Consider the following 22776-nt stretch of genomic DNA (forward strand, 5'->3'; position numbering starts at 1 on the left):
ATGGACTAAAATTCCTCCAAGCCGGTGTGCAGGACTGATCAACAGTTACCGCAAACGTTTAGTTGCAGTTATTGTTGTACAAGGGGGTCACACCAGATACTGAAAGCAAAGGTTCACATACTTTTGCCACTCACAGATATGTAATATTGGATCATTTTCCTCAATAAATAAATGACCAAGTATAATATTTTTGTCTCATTTGTTTAACTGGGTTCTCTTTACCTACTTTTAGGACTTGTGTGAAAATTTTATGATGTTTTAGGCCATATTTATGCAGAAATATAGAAAATTCTAAAGGGTTCACAAACTTTCAAGCACCACTGTACACTGAATATAGTCAAATGTATATACTATTACCTATTATATGATTACAGTAAATAAAATATAAGCTATTTATCCTTTTTCAAACTTGAACAGCATGTTCTATTGGTAGATAATTTTGCAAAAGTTCGTATACAGTGGTATGCAAAAGTTTGGGCACCCCTGGTCAAAATTGCTGCTTCTGTTAACAGTTAAGCAAGTTGAAGATGAAATGATCTCCAAAAGACAAAGTTAAAGATGACTCATTCCCTTTATATTTTAAGCAAAAACAATTTTTTATTTTCATCTTTTACATTTTCAAAATGACAAAAAAGGAAAAGGGCCCGAAGCAAAAGTTTGGGCACCCTGCATGGTTAGTACCTAGTAACACCCCCTTTGGCAAGTATCACAGCTTGTAAACACTTTTTGTAGCCAGCTAATAATCTTTCAGTTCTTATCTGGGGGATTTTCACACATTCGTCCTCGCAAAAGGCTTCCAGTTCGACAAGTTTCTTGGGCTGTCTTGCATGCACTGCTCTTTTGAGATTTATCCACAGATCTTCAATGATGTTTAGGTCGGGGACTGTGAGGGCCCGGGCAAAACCTTCAGCTTGGGCCTCTTGAGGTATTCCATTGTAGATTTTGAGGTGTGTTTTGGATCATCGTCTTATTGTAGGACCCATCCTCGTTTTAACTTCAACTTTTTACAGATGGTGTGATGTTTGCTTCCAGAATTTGCTGGTATTTATTCGAATCCATGCTTCCCTCGACCAATGAAATGTGCCCTGTGCCACTGGCTGCAACACAACCCCAAAGCATGATCGATCCACACCCATGCTTCAGAGTTGGAGAGGTGTTCTTTTCCTGGAATTTGGCACCCTTTTTTCTCCAAACATACCTTTGCACATTGTGGCCAAAAAGTTCTATTTTGATTTCATCAGTCCACAGGACTTGTTTCCAAAATGCATCGCGCTTATTTAGATGTTCATTTGCAAACTTCAGACGCTGAATTTTGTGGCTAGGATGCAGGAAAGGTTTTCTTCTGATGACTCTCCCATGAAGGTCATATTTGTTCAGGTGTCGCTGCATAGTAGAACCGTGCACCACCACTCCAGGGTCTGCTCAATCTTTCTGAAGGTCATTTGCAGTCAAACAGGGGTTTTTATTTGCCTTTCCAGCAATCCAACAAGCAGTTCTTTCAGAAAGTTTTCTTCATCTTCCAGACCTCACCTTGATCTCCACTGTTTCTGTTAACTGCCATTTCTTAATAACATTATGATCTGAGGAAACAGCTACCTGAAAACACTTTGCTACGTTCTTGTAGCCTTCTCCTGCTTTGTGCGTATCAATTATTTTATTTTTCAGAATGCGAGGGAGTTGCTTAGAGGAGCCCATGGCTGTTGATATTAGGGACAAGTTTGAGGCGTCAGAGAGTTTATACAGCTTTGAAATCTGCATCATCTGACCTTTCCTAATGAAGAATTTGAGCAAGCCACAGCTCAAAAAGCTAATTTAGGTCTGGAACCTTGGTAAAAGTGACCTGAGAACTCAAATGTATTGGGGTGCCCAAACTTTCGCATGGTGTTCCTTTTCTTTTTTTCACTCTCCAATTGTACAAAACAGAAATAATACACAAATCTTGCAGAAAACGCTGAAAAGAAATGTGTCGTCTTTACCTTTATGCCTTTTGGTGATCAGCTCATCTTCTGCTCACTTAACTATTCACAGTAACAGACATTTTCAGTAAGGGTGCCCAAACTTTTGCATGCCACTATTTTTAGAAAGAAGCAAAAATGATGTGCCAGTAGAACAGCAATTCTATCAGAAGACAGTATAAAGCTTTAGTATATGAGAAGAAATGTAAGGTACCGTAAGTACGACGAGGACTGAATATTGTACCACATGCTGTGTTAATACACAAATAGACATATGGCTATGTAGGACTTACTGGGCAAAAGTCTTTGGCAGATGCCAAGAAATGCTGGAGAGCAGAGATGAATTAAAAATAATGAAATTAAATGTTTATGGGCAATTCTTCAGCAGAGAAGCCAAAATTATGAAATGATTAAGCTTGCCTGCCTGAACGTGTCAGCTCAGTGAGATTGCTAAAGTACAGAATCCAAAGCAAAATGGACTGAAAACCATCTTTAAAAATCATCACCCAAATTACAGCAATGTTGCTTCAGAGAAATCTCGGTTTGAATTTTAAGAAATGAAAGTTCAGGGTTTTTTTTTTTTTTCCCTGATGTAATTCCGTGACTGATTTTTCTTTCCTCATGAAAGATTTTGCATTCAGAGTTAAACATTGCCAATTTTTCGATCCCCCCGGGTCAAAAGATACCCCATGCAGTGTGAAAGTTTCATTTACTACCATTATCTTGAGTACTGCAACTACAAAAAAAAAAAAAGTTATCACATTTTGCTGTGAATGTAATTCCATTACTGAAGAACTACCCTTATACATTTTTTAGATTTTTTTTTTTGGGCTTTTTTCACCTTTATTGGATAGGACAGTGTAGAGACAGGACAGGAAATGAGTGGGAGGGAGAGACGGGGAGGGATCGGGAAATGACCCCGGGCCGGAATCGAACCCGGGTCCCTGGATTTATGGTATGGCGCCTTAGCCACCTGAGCCATGACGCCCCCCCTTATACATTTAAAATACTGTACAGGGGTGGGTTTCCCGAAAGCTTCTCAAGGCAAACAGAGTCTTAAGTTACCTCTTAAGATCCATCATCAAGCTAACGTGGTTTTCCCAAACAACATCGTAATCCAAGTAATCCTTTAGTTTGCTCGAAATTTACGAAAGACCTAGACCACTCCCTCAAAACAAAGAGCGACTCGCTCACAGCGAATACACAGCCTGCGCTGTGCTGTCGAGGGACTTTCACAGTCAACGGGGGAAACTGGTGTTGAATCTGCTGCTGGTGTTCAGCTATTTTTCTTGTACGTTGCAAGGACATCGAGTTAATTATTAAATAAATATACACAAAACATTATGAACATATTTCAATATGTTATGGAATTACGTATGGATATTGTCATGTCACATTTATATTGCTACATTTTTAATCAAATTTAATTCCATTAGGTGAGTGATTAACTAATTTAGTGTCATAAATGAGACACGTTTCTGCACCTCTAACACTGTGCGTGAGAGAGAGAGAGGTATTGATCTGTGTGTCATGTGTACCGAAGGAGGTTGAATTGACCTCCTTATATACACTACCGTTCAAAAGTTTGGGGTCACTTTGAAATGTCCTTATTTTTGAAAGAAAAGCACTGTTCTTTTCAATGAAGATCACTTTAAACTAATCAGAAATCCACTCTATACATTGCTAATGTGGTAAATGACTATTCTAGCTGCAAATGTCTGGTTTTTGGTGCAATATCTCCATAGGTGTATAGAGGCCCATTTCCAGCAACTCTCACTCCAGTGTTCTAATGGTACAATGTGTTTGCTCATTGCCTCAGAAGGCTAATGGATGATTAGAAAACCCTTGTACAATCATGTTAGCACAGCTGAAAACAGTTGAGCTCTTTAGAGAAGCTATAAAACTGACCTTCCTTTGAGCAGATTGAGTTTCTGGAGCATCACATTTGTGGGGTCGATTAAATGCTCAAAATGGCCAGAAAAATGTCTCGACTATATTTTCTATTCATTTTACAACTTATGGTGGGAAATAAAAGTGTGACTTTTCATAGAAAACACAAAATTGTCTGGGTGACCCCAAACTTTTGAACGGTAGTGTGTGTGTGTGTATATGTGTATATATGTGTGTATATATATATATATATATATATATATATATATATATATATATATATATACACACACACACACACACACACACACACACACAGTGTGTCTTCAAGTTATGCCACAGATTCCCAATTGGATTGTGGTCTGGGTTTTGATTAGGCCATTCCAAGACAAATGTTTCCCTTTAAACCACTCCAGTGTAGCTTTAGCAGTATGTTTAGGGTCATTGTCCTGCTGGAATGTGAACCTTCATCCCAGTCTCAAACATCTGGCTGACTCAAACAGGTTTTCCTCCAGAATTGCCCTGTATTTAGTGCCATCCATCTTTCTTTCAGTCCTGACCAGCTTTCCTGTCCCTGCAGATGAAAAATATCCTCACAGCATGATGCTGCCACCACCATGCTTCACTCTAAGGATGGTGTTCTCAGGGTGTTGGGTTTGCGCCACACATGGCATTTCCCTTGATGGCCAACAAGTTCAATTTTTGTCTCATTTCACCAGAGAATCTTCAATGTGTTTGGGGAGTCTGCCACATGCTGTTGGGCAAACTCCAAACGTGTTTTCTTAAGCAGTGGCTTTTTTCTGGCCGCTCTTCCATAAAGCCCCGCCCACTCCGTGGAGTGTACGGCTTAAAGTGGTCCTATGGACAGATTCTCCCATCTCCGCTGTGGATCTTTGCAGCTCCTTCAGTGTTATCTTTGGTGTCTTTGTTGCATCTCTGATTAATGCCCTCCTTGCCCGGTCTGTGAGTTTTGGTGGGCGGGGCCTTCTCTTGTCAGGTTTGTAGTGGTGACATCTTCTTTCCATTTTGCTATAATGGATTTAATGGTGCTCTGTGGGATATTCAAAGTTTGGGATATTTTTATAACCCAACCCTGAGCTATACTTCCACATAACTTTGTCTCTGACCTGTTTGGAGGCTCCTTGGTTTTCATGTTGCTTGCTTAGTCGTGTTGCAGAGTCAGGGTCCTTCCAGAACAGGTTGATTTATACAGACATCATGTGACAGATCATGTGACACTTTGATTGCACACAGGTGGATCTTAATCAACTAATTATGTGACTTATGAAATGAATTGGTTGGACCGGCTCTTATTTAGGGGTTTCATACGAAAGGGGGTGAATACTTATGCACACTCCAGATTTCTGTTTTTTCATCTTAATTATCGTTTGTGTCACAATAAAACAATAATTTGCACCTTTAAAGTGGTCGGCATGTTGTGTAAATCAAATGATTCTAACCCTCCAAAAATCCATTTTAATTCCAGCTTGTAATGCAACAAAACAGGACAAACACCAAGGGGGGATGAATACTTTTGCAAGGCACTCTGTGTGTGTGTGTGTGTGTGTGTGTGTAATATAAAAAGGTCAATTTATATATAAATTGGTCAATTCAACCTCCTTAAGTACACACAACACACAGATCAAAATCTCTCTTTCTGCGTGTGCGCACATATAAGAGAGAACATTGCCCACTTGTTACTGTGGATAACAGTTGAAATAATCCTGACTGTATGATTGGGGGATAACAGCAAAATGAGCGAGCACAGGGAACACATTTACTTAATTATTTAGCTTATTATTTGCTCATTCTTTTGTGTGAACGTGTTCATTTAATTAAAAACACGCTTGCAATAAAAAAGAAAATTGCCCAAAAATGTAAAATAGTTTCATTAATTACCACATGATATACCGGTATGTAATGCTTCCAGATGATGCTATATATTTTCTTATTTTAAATGCTTTATATTTCATTAGATTTTGGTTAAAATCGAATGCCATGTGACCTTATCAATTGACTTTAGCAACTGCTAATACCTGTATAGGGGACGTGCATTGCAAAGACGCTCTTCAGCTTGTTGCTCTTTAGACTCCTTCTTACAAGTGAGTTCAGGAAAACCATGTACAGAGACAATGTTCGTTGCTTATTAGAGTCTCTCAACTCTCTTTTTTTAGCTCTAAAGGGCAACGTTATCAGGAAACCCACCCCAGAGCAGTAAACAGGTATAAATAAAATAGTCAGTATTTGGTGTGACAAGCCTTTGCTTTAAGTCTCAGGTACAATGTGTGCAGTTTTATAAGGAAATGAGGAAAAACTCAGTAGCATCCATTATGTTTTTGTCTGAAAAGTGATCTCTTGGCTGAACAACAAAAAAAAACCCTCTATGCTGCTTTCTTTACCGACAAACATTTTTCTGTAAAATTTAATTTTGTGCTGGAAAACTCATGTCTGGAATCTAAAACCTTTTAGTACTGACTCGATAATGTAAAAGATATAAAATAAAAATCTATAACAAAGTTTGTACAAAAAACAGTAAGACTTTTGCACAGGACTGTAGATTTATGTAGCTTTCAATTAGAAAGTAAAGTAAAAATATGACTATAAAAATGCATTCAGTATAATTAAGTGACCTGGACATGGGGGAAAAAAAAAATCACAGGGATTTTCTATATTTAAACAAACTAAATAATTAATTTTATATATATATATATATATATATATATATATATATATAAAATCTCATCTCATTATCTCTAGCCGCTTCATCCTTCTACAGGGTCGCAGGCGAGCTGGAGCCTATCCCAGCTGACTACGGGCGAAAGGCGGGGTTCACCCTGGACAAGTCGCCAGGTCATCACAGGGCTGACACATAGACACAGACAACCATTCACACTCACATTCACACCTACGCTCAATTTAGAGTCACCAGTTAACCTAACCTGCATGTCTTTGGACTGTGGGGGAAACCGGAGCACCCGGAGGAAACCCACGCAGACACGGGGAGAACATGCAAACTCCGCACAGAAAGGCCCTCGCCGGCCACGGGGCTCGAACCCAGGACCTTCTTGCTGTGAGGTGACAGCGCTAACCACTACACCACCGTGCCGCCATATATATATAAAATTTTTTTTTTTTTTACCTGAAATCTATAAAATGTCCCATCATCCTTCAATGCGAGCACATGGTCCGAGATGGGAAAGAAATAGCCATGTGCAGACATCAGAGTTCCCAGGTGAAGAGCCTCAACTGAGAAAAAAACACACGTAAAGCACATTTACTGCATATAGATACACTATACATTTACTCTTGATGAAAATACTGTACAAAGTGCCATATTTATACATCAATCCCATTTATTTACCACAGTGTGTGTGTGTGTATGTATATATGTATATATATATATATATATACACACACAGAAATGATACATATATAATATCAGTCAAAAGTTTGGACACACCTTCTAATTCAATATTTATCCTTTATTTTTATTCATTAAAATACACTTCTTCATGGCTTAAAGCTAGACTGTCATTCAGATTTTTCAAGTGTAGATCATAAAAAAATTTTCCCGACACCCAGTTATTTTTGTTTAGTGGACCGAAAGCTACTGAATTCGAATCACAGATTTCCAAGTTTATTAGTTTTTTAAAATAGAACAATTAATGAATTCAGAGCCACGTGGCCCAAAATTCTCCATTATTTTTTCCTGTTTCACCATGACCCAATTCAAGATACTACATCATGCATCACGCGGTGGGCTTTCCCCGTTCACGCAAAGCAAACAATTGTGGGATATAAATTTGAAACCGGAGAGAAAAATGGAGGACGTGAGTGTGCGAATGAAACGTGGAAGACCGACTACAGTCACGGAAAGAAAGCGAGAAGAAAAGACGTTATGTTATATACGAAGGGAAGGAAACGCAGGACCAAACTAATAAATATGGGCGCTCAGCGAGCACCTCGGTGTGATCAGCTGTTCATTTAGTGACAGAATGATGGAACTGTCAGTGCACGCTCAAAGGTAAACCTGCGCATGCGCACACATGCGGACTTCCTCTGTCTGCTTGACTGCGTGAAGCGAGCGATTTCATGCACATTTGCTTTAATCCCATCAAATTAAATAACTTCCCAGCTACAGAATGGCCTGATATTTTGTGAGATATTACAGAAATAAACATGTATCACAATGACCACATTTCAGACGGAACTAAATTTCACCGATTTTATGAAATCAAAAGGCTGTCTAGCTTTAAAGTAATGATGGATGTCGCTTCTCTTTATTTAGTTGTTTAATTCTTGACATAATACTGTATGGATTACTACAGTTCTGGTGTTGAATAGAGCTATTTACTGTATTTTTATTATTTACTATTTGATCTCAAATGCATTAAGAAGGCAAGAAACTCGTCCACTAATTAACTTTTGACAAGGCACAGCTGTTAATTGAGAAGCATTCCAGGTGACGACCTCATGAAGCTGGTTAAGATGATAATAGTGTGCAAAATGTCATGAAGGTACACTACCGTTCAAAAGTTTGGGGTCACCCAGACAATTTTGTGTTTCCCATGAAAAGTCACACTTTTATTTCCCACCATAAGTTGTAAAATGAATAGAAAATATAGTCGAGACATTTTTCTGGCCATTTTGAGCATTTAATCGACCCCACAAATGTGATGCTCCAGAAACTCAATCTGCTCAAAGGAAGGTCAGTTTTATAGCTTCTCTAAAGAGCTCAACTGTTTTCAGCTGTGCTAACATGATTGTACAAGGGTTTTCTAATCCTCCATTAGCCTTCTGAGGCAATGAGCAAACACATTGTACCATTAGAACACTGGAGTGAGAGTTGCTGGAAATGGGCCTCTATACACCTATGGAGATATTGCACCAAAAACCACACATTTGCAGCTAGAATAGTCATTTACCACATTAGCAATGTATAGAGTGCATTTCTGATTAAAGTGATCTTCACTGAAAAGAACAGTGCTTTTCGTTCAAAAATAAGGACATTTCAAAGTGACCCCAAACTTTTGAACGGTAGTGTAAATGCTGAATAGTTTGAATCCCATACATGTTCCAAATGTTATTTCATAGTTTTGATGTCTTCAGTATTGTTCTACAATGTAGAAAATAGTCACAATACAAAAAACCTATGAATGACTAGGGCTGTATAAACTTTGACTGGTACTGTCCATACAATATACACACAGCCAAACACTAAAGAATAAAAATACATCTATTTTAAAAGGAACCCAGTAAAAGCATATCACTGCTGACAGAACTTTTACCCAAAATCGAACAGCAATTCCCAGTAACTGTGAATATGATCTTAAGGTGTCTCCAGGCAGTCTGAGGCCATGTACACACGTAGCCGGGTATTTTTAAAACCGAACATTTTCCCCCCCTCCGTTTATAAAAATATGTTTTATCCACACCACCTCGTCTTCGAAAAAAATCCCTTCCACACATAACCGAACATCTGCGTTTTCAATCACATTCATAAGCATTCCAAACCTGTAGATGGCATTATTTCCCCAAATCCTACCCCCTAATCACATCAGAATAGCCCTCTGTTGGCGTCACTTCCGCCTAAACATAAAACATGGCACCAAGCTCGTTCGTCTGGACAGACTCGGAGACAGAATTGCTTCTAAACACAATTTTGGAGTATAAACTTCAAAAGACGCAAGAAAACGTTGATTGGGAATCTTGTTAAAGCAAATATGTGGACATATTGACCCTGTTTTTGGAGCAGTAGTTGGGCTTCTAAAATTAAACATGTAAATAGCACCTGCACAATAATTAACGCTTTCAGGGCACTACTCCGATCCATTACTCTTTGTCCATGCTTAATCTGGCTTCTGCAGTAAACAAAGGTCGCACGTTTGACGTCAGGGCAGATTTATTGTCATTTTTTTGCGCAGATTGTGACGTTCTCATCTCATCTCATCATCTCTAGCCGCTTTATCCTTCTACAGGGTCACAGGCAAGCTGGAGCCTATCCCAGCTGACTACGGGCGAAAGGCGGGGTACACCCTGGACAAGTCGCCAGGTCATCACAGGGCTGACACATAGACACAGACAACCATTCACACTCACATTCACACCTACGCTCAATTTAGAGTCACCAGTTAACCTAACCTGCATGTCTTTGGACCGTGGGGGAAACCGGAGCACCCGGAGGAAACCCACGCGGACATGGGGAGAACATGCAAACTCCACACAGAAAGGCCCTTGCCGGACCCAGGGCTCGAACCCAGGACCTTCTTGCTGTGAGGCAACAGCGCTAACCACTACACCACCGTGCCGCCCGATTGTGACGTTCTAAAATGCAAAACTCCGGTTATCTCTGTCTACACGAAAAGGCATACACGGAGTTTTCAAAAATCTTCACTTTGCCCGGAGTTTTTTTAAATATTCGTTTTTGATGTGTTTTCATGTGGATGACAGGCCAAAACGTAGAAAAATATCTTCGATTTAGCAGATACCCGGCTACGTGTGGACGGGGTCTGTATCTGAAGGGTTTCTGCACTGTAAGGGTCAAATTCACCATTTAGTCATTAAAAACAAACAACAAAACCTTATACTGAATCCTAAAAGGAACTGGAAGCAAATGAAGTGAAGGTAAAATCGAGGTCATACAACCTTACATCCTTCATTTTTGCACCTGAAAATAGCCAGATGAAATAAATAAAGGCATGAACAACTTTTCCGAGGTCATATGAGGAAAGAAACTATTCTGATTTGCTTTTCAAATTTTAGCTCTTGGTCAATAATCACCCCAAGGCATATTTTTGTGCATGACAAAAATAAACATCATCGAAGCTATACACTGATATCATATTCAACACAAGTCAGAATTTCTCACAGAACTTGCGATGAGGAGTCTGACAGCACTGTCCCTGTTCGGAAAATTATGATGAAAGTTCTCATTCTCGTGACACATGCCATATTACATCTCTCACCCTGAGACGGCACTCGTGTGTCTTCCAACTCGCACACTTGCGTTTTCTGTACTCATCATTCTCCATGCCTGACTGAACCCATCTGATAAACATTAACATCTGGAGTTAAAACTGAACAGCTGGACACTGAAAATCTGTGATCTTGAAAAACTCTTCAGAAATGATCAGTCATGCTCAGGCCATGTTCCTTCCTCTCTGCTCCACTAGGGGACACACTCATTTTTCATTTTATCATGTCACTCAGATATAAGTGCTGGGACAAAATGTTTGCGGGTTCAATTAGATATCAGGCCGGTAAATGCTGGGAGTGTTTGTAAAATTAAGTTGCTGGATTACATCAACATTGTGTCTTCAAGTGGGACAGATGGGCATGTCTCTGAGTAGGACAGCTGGACATGTCTGAGAGGGACAGACTGGCGTATGATTGAGTGGGACCGATTGATGTGTCTTTGTGACAGATTAGTATTTCTGAGTTACATGTCGGTCCTGGGATCGAGACGCTGACCTCTTCTGCTCCTCGGACCTGCCTGATCCATCCTGGTGCCCTGTGTCTGGTTGGAGTCCTGTGGAGGGCGGCCCCATGTGGACAGTTGGGGGTCGCTCCTGGAGGACGCTCTGGACTCTTGCAGTGGTGCTTTTGTGGCTGGGGACTGCAGTTGACTTGCTGACTTTAGGGCTGCGGTTGTCGTGAACGGTTTTGCGCTCGGGTTTCTGTCGGTGGGGGGTTTATAGCATCAACGAAGCTGACTTTATGTTGATTATCATAGTTTATTTCAAACATGTAAACAAACAATGAATAAATAAGCAGATAACAAAAAACCAAAACAGCATTTGCAACAAAAACACGTAAAAAGCCACTAAATTAGAAAATAAACCTTAAATAATATAGGTAATAATATATCAAAAGAAAACAAGACAAAAATAGGACACACTAAGCAGTTTTGTTTACATGTCCGAAAAGGAGTGGGCTGAAGTAAGAATGTTAGGGCTGTTAATGTAAAAGTCATGTTGTCTGTTGTTGCCCAAATGAGGATGGGTTCCCTTTTGAGTCTGGTTCCTCTCAAGGTTTCTCCCTCATGTCATCTGAGGGAGTTTTTCCTTGCCACCGTCGCCACAGGCTTGCTCATTGGGGATAGATTAGGGATAAAATTAACTCATATTTTAAGTCATTCAAATTCTGTAAAGCTGCTTTGTGACAATGTTTATTGTTAAAAGATCTATACAAATAGACTTGACACTTTCTTTGAGTGGGACAGATGGGTGTGCCTGAATGGGACAGATTGGCATGTCTTTGAGTGAGACAGATAGACATGTCTGAGAGGGACAGACTGGTGTATGATTGAATGGGACAGATTGGCGTGTCTTTGAGTGGGACAGACGGGCATGTCATTGAGTGAGACAGACTGGTATATGATTGAGTGGAACAAATTGGAGTGTCTTTCAGTGGGACAGGTTTGTGTGTCTTTCAATAGGACATACTGGCATGTCATTGATTGGGACAGACTGGTATGTGATTGAGTGGGACAGGTGGGCGTGCCTTTGAGTGGGACAGGTGGGCGTGCCTTTGAGTGGGACAGATTGGTGTATGATGGAGTGGGACAGAATGGCATGTCTTTAGTGTGCACTTCCAAGGTAAACCAGGGTTGATGGTTTGCTCAGTTAATAACAGTTTTGGAGACAGTAACATCCTCAATGCATTTCCCAGTGTAGCCAGTCACTGAGACTGTGCACTCTCCCCCCCAGGTCCACTGTGCTGCAATAGGTGGCAGCTTCCCTGAAATTGTCCCAGTTTGTGCTTTCAAAGCAGTCCTGCAGCATTGAGATGGATCCCTGAGGCCAGGATCTCACCTTCTTCAGGATGGTTTGATCCATTTTAGGATGGGTTTGTAGGCTGGGGTGAGAAGGATGGAGAGATGGTCAGATTGTCCAAGTGTGGGTGGGGTGCAGGCCTGTAAACACAGTGTATGTTTGGGTAAACAAGGTCTAGCATGTTTTGTTGGAATTTGGGAAGTACTCTCTTTAATGATGCATTGTTGAAATCCACTGTGACGATGAAGAAGCCATCAGGGTGAGCTATCTGATTATCCCAGAGAGTTCACCCAGGGGGCGGCACGGTGGTGTAGTGGTTAGCGCTGTCGCCTCACAGCAAGAAGGTCCGGGTTCGAGCCCCGTGGCCGGCGAGGGCCTTTCTGTGCAGAGTTTGCATGTTCTCCCTGTGTCCGCGTGGGTTTCCTCCGGGTGCTCCGGTTTCCCCCACAGTCCAAAGACATGCAGGTTAGGTTAACTGGTGACTCTAAATTGACCGTAGGTGTGAATGTGAGTGTGAATGGTGTCTATGTGTCAGCCCTGTGATGACCTGGCGACTTGTCCAGGGTGTACCCCGCCTTTCGCCCGTAGTCAGCTGGGATAGGCTCCAGCTTGCCTGCAACCCTGTAGAAGGATAAAGCGGCTAGAGATAATGAGATGAGATGAGTTCACCCAGGGCTGTGTTAGCTTTAGCAATAGCAACAGTCCTCGGAGGGATGTAAACAGCCACAGTTCTTGAGGGAGATAGAAAGGTCTGCAGCTGTCTGCTAGGACCTCCGCAAGTGCTGAGTAGTGTGCTGTAGTACTCACCACATTTATACACTATTCATTGTTGATGTAAACACACAGGCCCCCAATGTGTGTCTTACCGGACAAAGAAGCTTGGAACATGGTTAACCCATGAAGATGGATGGCAGAGTTGGTGATGCCCTTGTGCAGCCATGTCTCGGTGAAGATCAGAGCACAGTGTCTCATCTCTTTTGGGAGGTCAGGAGTAGTTTTATGCAGTCCATTTTAGTGTCTATGGAGCAGATGTTGGAGAGGAAAACTGATAGAAAAGCTGGTTGGCTAGGGTTAGCTTTAAGTCCGACATGAATGCTGGCTCACTTGCCACGCTTCCGCTGTCTGCTGCTGGGCTTGGGCGTTAGGTCTCAGGGCAGGCCAAAGTGCTTCAGTTGTTCCAACATGCCTCTACCTAGTCGCGTGTGGTGCTGTTTTCCAATGTTGATGAGGGGCTGGTGGTTGTATGTATGCTCCCACAGTAGTTGTAGTGCCCATACAAGGTCTCTTGGCAGCTCATAGAGAAGCAGCTAAAACAAAAACACGCCATGTTTTGGTCCCTGAGTGGCTGCTGCGTCCTAGTGTACCACCATCTTGGGAATGCCATCTTTGAGTGGGACAGATGGGTGCGTCTTTGAGACTATATGATGTTCATCCTTAGGGGTCAAAGATGACTATGACTTCAATTTGGTGGGTGGTGGGTGTGGGTCCAGAGGTGACTGACGAGGCCACTCTGGGCTTTGAAGGTATGCCCACATGTGCCAAGGTTGAGTACCTTCACTATCATTTTGTTGTATTTTGAGCGCTGAGTGGGACCCCCGTCAGCCACAGTGTGCTGGCCAAGGTGAGGTGAAGCAGGCTATGTTTAGGGCACCTTTTCTAGTCCCTTCCTCCATGGAGGTGAGTAGAGCAAATCCTAAACAGTGCTGCTCAGACACCCAGGGGACTGCCGAACTCCACTACTGCTTTGTTCCAGCAGAGAATGACCCTATGCCCTGGGCCACCTGTGTGCAGGTTTGTGACTACAGCTTCCAGAGTTTCCACACCTGCTGCTTTGCCACTTGCCCATGGCCACAGGACTTGAATTTAAAGTCATGACTTGTGCGTGACTTGGATTAGAGTGAGGGAGAGTTGTGCAGTCGTCAGCCTCACGCTCTTGTCCCAACCTAACCAGGCCCAGGGGCAAGACAGAATCAAGACGGCTGGGCTAGGTTGGGATGCAGTGGATGGCCAACAATGTTCTACGTGTTGCACTGTGCCCTGATCGCACTCCACAAACACTTTGCTGGGTCCACCTTCCTGCCCATTGAACCAGCAGGTGGTGGTCTCCTCCATGCAGTCTGCTGAGTCCAGTCTTCAGTTGTAACCCTGCTAGTGCTTGCTCAAGGCACCACCCCAAGCTAGTGGAGGGAAGCAGATGCCTTACTATTCTACTGCATGGCGGTCAAAGATGGCACATGTCCACTGCCTTTTACCTTATTTCTACTTTGAGACTATAGAGGAACTTAACGAAATGGCATCTGAATGATAAGGAATAGTCCCAGAGTCCTCAAAACTAGTTTTATAATTGTGCTGATGTTGGCATATGCTGGCTAGTAGGCTAGTGTTAGCACTGATGATCATGAGCATTTGCCCTAGCAATATAACATCCAGACTAACGCACTCTGGCCCTGATCAAATAAAGAGGCCAATTTCTGTGTGTAATCAGATAAATTATGTGCAGTTAGTGGGTGTGTTGTGGCTGACTTACAGAGAATAATTATGCAGTAAATCACACAGCGGGTCGTACCTTAATCTATTTGCATAATATTCCATCCTCTATTGAGCATTTTTGGGTAGAAATAAACCACACTGCATATTCATTAAGGCAAACATTTGAAATTGAGTAGATTTTTCTCATTTGAGAGAGGCAACTTTCTCTGTGCACCTTGCTACTAGATTTGCAAGTGTGTTTGAATATGTGGAAGTTTTTACACCTATAAAAGCTTAAACCATCACCCCATCCTCTCAGCCAGAGCTTTTTCATTATAAAATACCCAGCACTGTTGAAGATGATTCATTTTGAAGCACAATTTTGAAATCAAAGTGAATTAAAAATACAAGATATAATAAAGATATATAAACATAAAATACAATCACAACTTTAGCAGCTGCTCAGATATTAAGAAAGCACAATATGTGTTGGGGGAATATAAAGAGTACTGCAGGGCGGACTGCACATTACGGCCTGCCACCATCCATCATATATATATATGCTTGCGCATGCACACGCGCGCACACGTTATTAGTTTTTCCTTTCCAGCTGTGATGTGTAGTCTTTTTATTTGTTGCATTTTCACAGCTATTAAAATGCTCCCTATTTCATTGTTCTATAAAAGTTCATGATGATATTTACCATTACTTTTCAGGCTATGAAAGGACAGAGAAAATCCATCCATCCATTCATTATATGTAACCATTTATCCTGCGCAGGATCTTGGGCAAGCTGGAGCTCATCCCAGCTGACTATGGGCGAGAGGCGGGGTACACCCTGGACAAGTCACCAGATCATCGTAGGGCTGATATACAGAGACAAACAACCATTCACACTCGCATTCACACCTACGGTCAATTTAGAGCCACCAATTAGCCTAACCTGCATGTCTTTGGACTGAGTGGGGAAACCAGAGCACCCAGAGGAAACCCACGCAGACATGTGGAGAACATGCAAACTCCACACAGAAAGGCCCCAGTCAGCCACTGGGCTCGAACCCAGAACCTTCTTGCTGTGAGGTGAAAGTGCTAACCATTACACCACTGTGCTGCCAGACAGGGAAAATGAAAAATGTAATGTAAGGAAGGTACAAAGGTAAAGAGTGGACTCTTTTACAAGTTGTTAGAGATTATACTATAGTGCTGTTCATCATCATTGGCTATCCATCGCTAGCTATGATGACTGCTTCATTAGGATGCGCAGAAACGGAGACGGGCCGAGAGGCCCACACCAGCGCTCCTCTCCTAATGAAGCGCCTTGCACAGTAAGGTAGGACAAACGATGTCATGCCCCCATTGTGTCATCTCTCTGGACCTCCAGACCTGATGCCAAGTGGTGCACAAAAGTGCCACAGACCTGACGGGTATGGAAGTTGCCCCACAGTGATAACTGACTTGCTGAGTGATGCCATCCGTTGGCCATTTGAGTGGCTCTTCCGCATGCCATCTGGTGGTGTGCCATTGACCCTGTTGGGTTCATCTGCCACACTGCACCGAAAAGCACCCTGCTGCCAATGTCTTATTGGTGATGTACTATTTAACCCATAGCTGGAACCCAGGCAGGTGCTACCACTCTGGGTCAAAGCAGACCTGGGAGCAATGATGATTAAGGGGTAACTCCACTTTCCCCCCATACTCAAGTCCTCCCAGACCTGAGACTCACCACCAGTTGCAGTTTAGTGTCATACCCAGGACTATAGTGCTGTTCAATGCTTTATTGTCAGTAGTTACAGTTGCAAGGTTTATATTAAAGGTGACATATTATACCCCTTTTCCACATGTTGACATAGTTCCCTGACGTCTTAATGAAATGTCTGACAGGCTTTGATCAAAATACCACAAGGATAAAGCACCACAGCTCTCTTCTCTCCCTATCCAAGCAGCCCTGTTCAAAATGGCTGATTTGAGGAATGGCCTGTTCCTTTCAATGAAAATGAGCTATTGCTCACTCCACCCCCCTCTTCCGCCAGCCAATCAGGTAGCACTTTGCTCATGAATATTCATTCACAAAGGCAGTTCTCAAGCCGTGAGTGGAGATCCTCAGATGAAGGGACATGATTATTCTAATGAGCTCCACTTGTGACATAAAAAGTGAGATGTTTATTTAACATCTTTGCATGGAGTCTCCAATGTCACCACTTCACAACAGTTAGAAGTAAAGCTGTAACTTTAAATTTGCTGACAAGGGAAAGTCTTCAACTGAGAGCTTTTTATGGCCCTTTTCCACTACCCTTTTTCAGCTCACTTCAGCCCGACACGGCTCGCGTTTCGACTATCAAAAACCAGCACGACTCAGCTCGTTTCAGCCCTGCTTAGCCCCTAAAACTCGCACCGTTTTGGAGTGGGGCTGAAGCGAGCCAAACCGAGCCGAGTGAGGCTAGGGGCGTGAGCAGACACTCCCCTGTGCACTGATTGGTGAGGAGGCGTGTCCTCACATGCCCACACACGCCCCGCGAGCACGCTGGGATCTGTAAACACCGCAAACCCGGAAGAAGAAGAATTACGAATTACGAGAATTTCTGAAGCCTTATGCGCCTCGCCTCATCTATACGCTCTTGCCAGTATCTGTCCGCGTTGTCGGTGACAACAAGCCACAGCACCAAGACCAGCAACACTAACGACTCCATGTCCTCCATGTTTATTGTTTACTATCCGGGTCGTGAGACTACCGCTTAAAAGCTCACTGAATCAGTGACATACAGAGCATCGTGGACGAGTTCGCGGAGCGCAAGGCTCGTCGTATGCCCTTCAAATAATGCGCGCAGTAGGCTAGTGATGTTTTATTATGAGCCATGTACAGTATGTCGCCCAATGTTTTTTTGTTTGAGTTACATGTTCGTTTGAAGGACTTAATGTACAAAATAACATAGTTGCACCCGGTAGTGTTGAAATTGGTAAACACAGTGCATTCAGTGAGGTTTGCACCGCCCTCCTTTTATTTCTGACTCTTCCTGTCACCGTTGCAACCTCTGAGCGCTCATTCGTATGCCCTTCAAATAATGTGCGCAGTATATAGGCTATTGATGTTTTATTATGAGCCATGTACAGTATCCTAATGTTTTTTGTTTCTGAGTTACATGTTCGTTTGAAGGACTTGATGTACTAAATAACATAGTTGCACCCGGTAGTGTTGAAATTGGTAAACACCGCAGTTGCGGACATTTTGTAGCCTAAAATGATGTTATGATAAGCTTTAATAAAGGGCCCGGTCATTTGCCCCGGCCCCGGCCCGGCTCTGACTTGTTCCGCCACTGTCACTGATGTCACTGTTTGCGCTGCTTAACGACATCACGTGACGTCCACCCACTTTCGCTAACTCCACCCAATGTGTCCACCCACTTCCAGCCAGCACGGTTCAGCGCGGTTGTAGTCGAAATGCAACTCCAACAGCCCCACTCAGCTCGACTCAGCACGGCACGGCTCAGCCGCGTTTGTAGTGGAAAAGCGGCATTAGTGTCTTGGGAATCTGAAAAGCTGCATTTCCTTGTTTTGAAAAGATGCTTGTGAGGAAACTTTTTTTTTTTTTATAGCTACTATAATAATACAACATATTATTATACATACAGGACACTTTTCTGATGGAATAAAAATGTGTGTTCTATTCCCTTCTAGTGGGTTTCATTCATTTAGTTTGGTAGCATGTAATATTGTTAGCATATTGCTTCGAGTATATTATTACACTCTACCCAATAGAGAATGAGCATGCAATATTGTTACGATATTGCACATTGTCAAGACGACATGACGTCACACGTCAGAGCTGATGCGAATATCCAGTGAGAAAGTTTTCTGCTGTGCATGCACACAACCATTTCTGTGTTTGCCCGGAAAGACGCATTGAAAGACTACCAAAACTTCCTTAGATATTCTTCACACATATTTACAAGAGAAAAACATAAAAAGTGGAAGATTTAAAGAGACAGACGTGCTGATCACCCAAAAGGCTACCAAAACTTCACTGGATATTCTTCACACATATTTACAAGAGAAAAACATACCAATGGACATTGAAAAACTGGAAGAGAGAGCAATAGTGGAAATATTGTCAAAGTTCTACTTGGAGGTGAGGAAAAGTGATGGAGACTTTTACAAAAGGGCTTCACTCATGGACTTCACTCAGCAAAGCCCTTTTGTTTTGAACAACTGTAATGGAACAATTAACTACGACCAAAAGTAACTTTGAACTTGAACTGTCAACCTGGATACGGTATAGCTTGCATACAAGTTGGGTTGTTGTTCAGACTTTTTGGACTTGTACCATTTTTATTGTTAGAACTTTGACTTTATACATCGGATTGACAAAACAAATTACATTCGATCAGAATCAGCATTCAATATTGGTATGTTACCCCCCGTTCTTAACTTTTCGTAAAATCTGTAATTGTTCCATCGAATGTGTATGTATAATAATAATAATGACTTTTTCGTGGTATATCAGATATATTCCATTCAGCTACTCGTCTTTGACTCGTTCAGTATCATGCTAGCTGAATGGAATATATCTGATTGATATACCACTCAACGCCAGCCAATATATTTAAGTATTTTCCTGTAGCAACACAATCCCTGATGTTATATTCCTTGCATATTTATATCACATTTGTAAAGAGAAAAGCAAACTAACTTCATAAAATAGGTTCATCCGAGGGCTGAAGTCTGAATATAAGTCTTAAAGAAACACATGGACTGGATGTCAAATACTGTTTTTAACAATAAACTGAAGTATCCAACACCTCACCTTATGCTTATACTTTTATACAAACACATTCGAGTTGACTCGTATGAAAATTCATGAGCGGTGCGAGTATGAGGCGGAGGTGACACGCTTAGCTTTTCTTACATCATCCTCATGAGGTGCAATGAAATTGTATTCGCTTGTTCGAATCCCTATTCACTTCTCATGAAACATCTGCTTTCCCTGTCTCTTAGCTTCTTATCTTTAATCCTTTATCTACTGATTTTAATACGTACAGTAGGGTTCTTTCTTCCATTTATGCACACACACACACACACACACACACACTAATACAGTCACGTACCTAGATACACACAGGGTCTTTTTCATTTCCAGCTGTTTTCCTATGAGACTGCCAGAGGGGAAACAGGGAGAGACAGATGGAGACTGGCAGAAGGAATATCAGAAAGAGAGAAGAAAGCCAAAAAAAAGCATTCAGAACAAGAAAGAAAGAGTGGAAGAGAGGGGTGAAAAAACATGAAGGCTATCATCACTACTACTATTGTACCATCTCTCTTTTATTACCAAAAAGAACATTAGGTTGGGTTTATATTTGGGAGCAGCAAGAGAGGACACGTATATACTGTGGAAGTGCGTATTTAAATAATATTGGCTGGCTTTTTTCGTGGTATATCAGATACATTCCATTCAATGAGCATGATACTGAACAAGTCGAAGACGAGTAGCTGAATGGAATATATCTGATATACCATGAAAAAAAGCCATTATTATTATTATTATTATACAGACACACTTTTCATATCAGCATTCTCAAAGGTCAGCATGAGCTTACCCGCGACTTGGTGCTGTTAGCGCGGCAGTCCAGTTACCTTCTCGCCAGTGTAGCATTAAGCAGTAGCGTTAGCGAAGGCCAACGCGAGCTTACTCATAACTCGGTGCTGTTAGCGCGGCAGTCTAGTTACCTTCTAGCTGGTGTAGTGCTAGCGCAGGCCAATGCTAGCGCTGTCAAGCCAATTATTATTATTATTTCCCTCTGTAATTTACTGAGTTACTTTTAAAATCAACATCGACAACTACACACAATGGAGCGACCTGGCAGCCAAAATTCTCTCAAAATCTTCTGCTTTTAACGAAGCAAACCTTGCAGCCATGTTTGTTTACAAACTGTCACAGTCACTCACTAGTGCGGAAGTTTTACATCTCCGACATGTCTCTTTTCCAGTTTTTCGATGTCTGTTGGTATGTTTTTCTCTTGTAAATATGTGTGAAGAATATATAATGAAGTTTTGGTAGCCTTTCGGATGTCTACATCTTTAATTTCAGTTTTAAGTTTATCTATTTAGTGCTTAACTATAGCATAGCTAATCCTAGCAGTAACACTGGATTAGCCCCATCATCTCTCTTTCCCTGTGGGCAAAGAAATGATTGTGCGCATGCACAGCAGAACAGTTTTGTTATTGGATCTTCACATGAGCTCTGATGTGCGACATTGTGTTGTCTTGACAATGTGCAATATTATAACAATATTGCACGATCTGTAGCAATGGATCCCTCAACGCAGAAGTGGCACTGTGCATTGCTAAAGCAAGCCAGGCCTTTGGCAGACTTAACAAACTCTGGAATGACAAAGGCATCAAGCTCAGCACAAAAGTAGCCACCTACAGAGCTGTCGTTTTGAGCACCTTATTGTACTGCTCAGAGTCCTGGACAATCTATTGTTGCCACATCCAGCTCCTCGAACAGTTCCATCAGAGATGCCTGTGAAAAAGCATGAACATACACGTAAGATGGAAAGACAAGGTCTCCAACCTGGAAGTCCTGGAGAGATGTGGACTACCCTGCAAAGAAAACCTGTTAGTTCAGAGCCAGATGCGTTGGACAGGACACGTCATCCACATGGAAGACTCCAGGATAGCTGAGATGATGTATGGTCAGTTGAAACAGGGACATTGAAATCCTGGAAGATCATGCAAACGCTACAAGGATACCTTCAAGACAAGCCTCAAAGCCTGTGACATAGACATTGACTCTTGGGAATACCATGCTCTTGACAGCCTGCACTGGAGGCAGTTGTGCTCTATGGGCATCAGGGCTTTTCAAAACAAAACAAAACAAAAAAAAAACCCACTGGCCATAAAGGAGAATCGAGAGCGGCGCAAGCAAGGTGCACCTCCCACAGATGTCTTCCTCTGCAACACCTGTGGGAAATCCTGTGCGTCAAGAACTGGACTCTACTCCCACATGCAGACTCACATGAACAAATAGCCTGATTGCCTACTCATCCGTCGGCCCGACGGGAGACTCCATCATTGCACGCTCATTCTCCATTGGGGAGAGGGGCATAATACATGGAGGATAAGCGATATAACAATACTGCATGCCATCAGTAAACCCGCTAGAAGGGAACAGAATACATGTTTTTATTCCATGGAAAAAGTGTCCCGTATGTATAATAATAATTATTATTATTAGGGGCGACTCGTATCAATGGACTAGCAGGGCAAAACCCCTGTCTTTCAGTCAAAATAGCTGCACAATGATAATGTATAAATTTCATAACATTCACAGGTACAGTGCCTTCCATAATTATTGGCACAGCTTGTAAAAATTAGTAAAAAGGGTAAGAAAAAAAATCCACCTGTTGAAGTCGCTTCATCTCACACTGAAAAAATTAGAAAAATCCAACCTTTAATTTAAATAAATTTATTTAAAAAAATCAATTCCCTCATGAAGAAATAATTATTTTCAACAAGACACACGTGCCACTATTATTGGCACTCTTGCATTTAATACACTGTCCAACCTCCCTTTGACAGTAAAACAGCACTGAGTCTCTCCTATAACATTTTATAAGGTTGGAGATCCAGAGCAGGGCATCAGAGCCCATTCCTCTTTACACAATCTCTCCAGATCATCCAGGGTCCTTGACCAT

General features: G+C 41.9%; 1 protein-coding gene across 1 annotated transcript in view; it reads right to left on the minus strand.

The window, feature by feature from the left end:
* Nucleotides 1-22776, minus strand: part of rgs7b (regulator of G protein signaling 7b) — a 335399-nt gene that overhangs the window by 79281 nt on the left and 233342 nt on the right. The window contains exon 4 of the mRNA XM_060940302.1: nucleotides 6985-7091. Coding sequence (XP_060796285.1) covers nucleotides 6985-7091 — 107 coding nt within the window. The remainder of the gene's footprint in view (nucleotides 1-6984; nucleotides 7092-22776) is intronic.

This window comes from Neoarius graeffei, chromosome 14 (assembly GCF_027579695.1).
Source record: "Neoarius graeffei isolate fNeoGra1 chromosome 14, fNeoGra1.pri, whole genome shotgun sequence".
In the NCBI taxonomy this organism is placed as follows: Eukaryota; Metazoa; Chordata; class Actinopteri; order Siluriformes; family Ariidae; genus Neoarius; species Neoarius graeffei.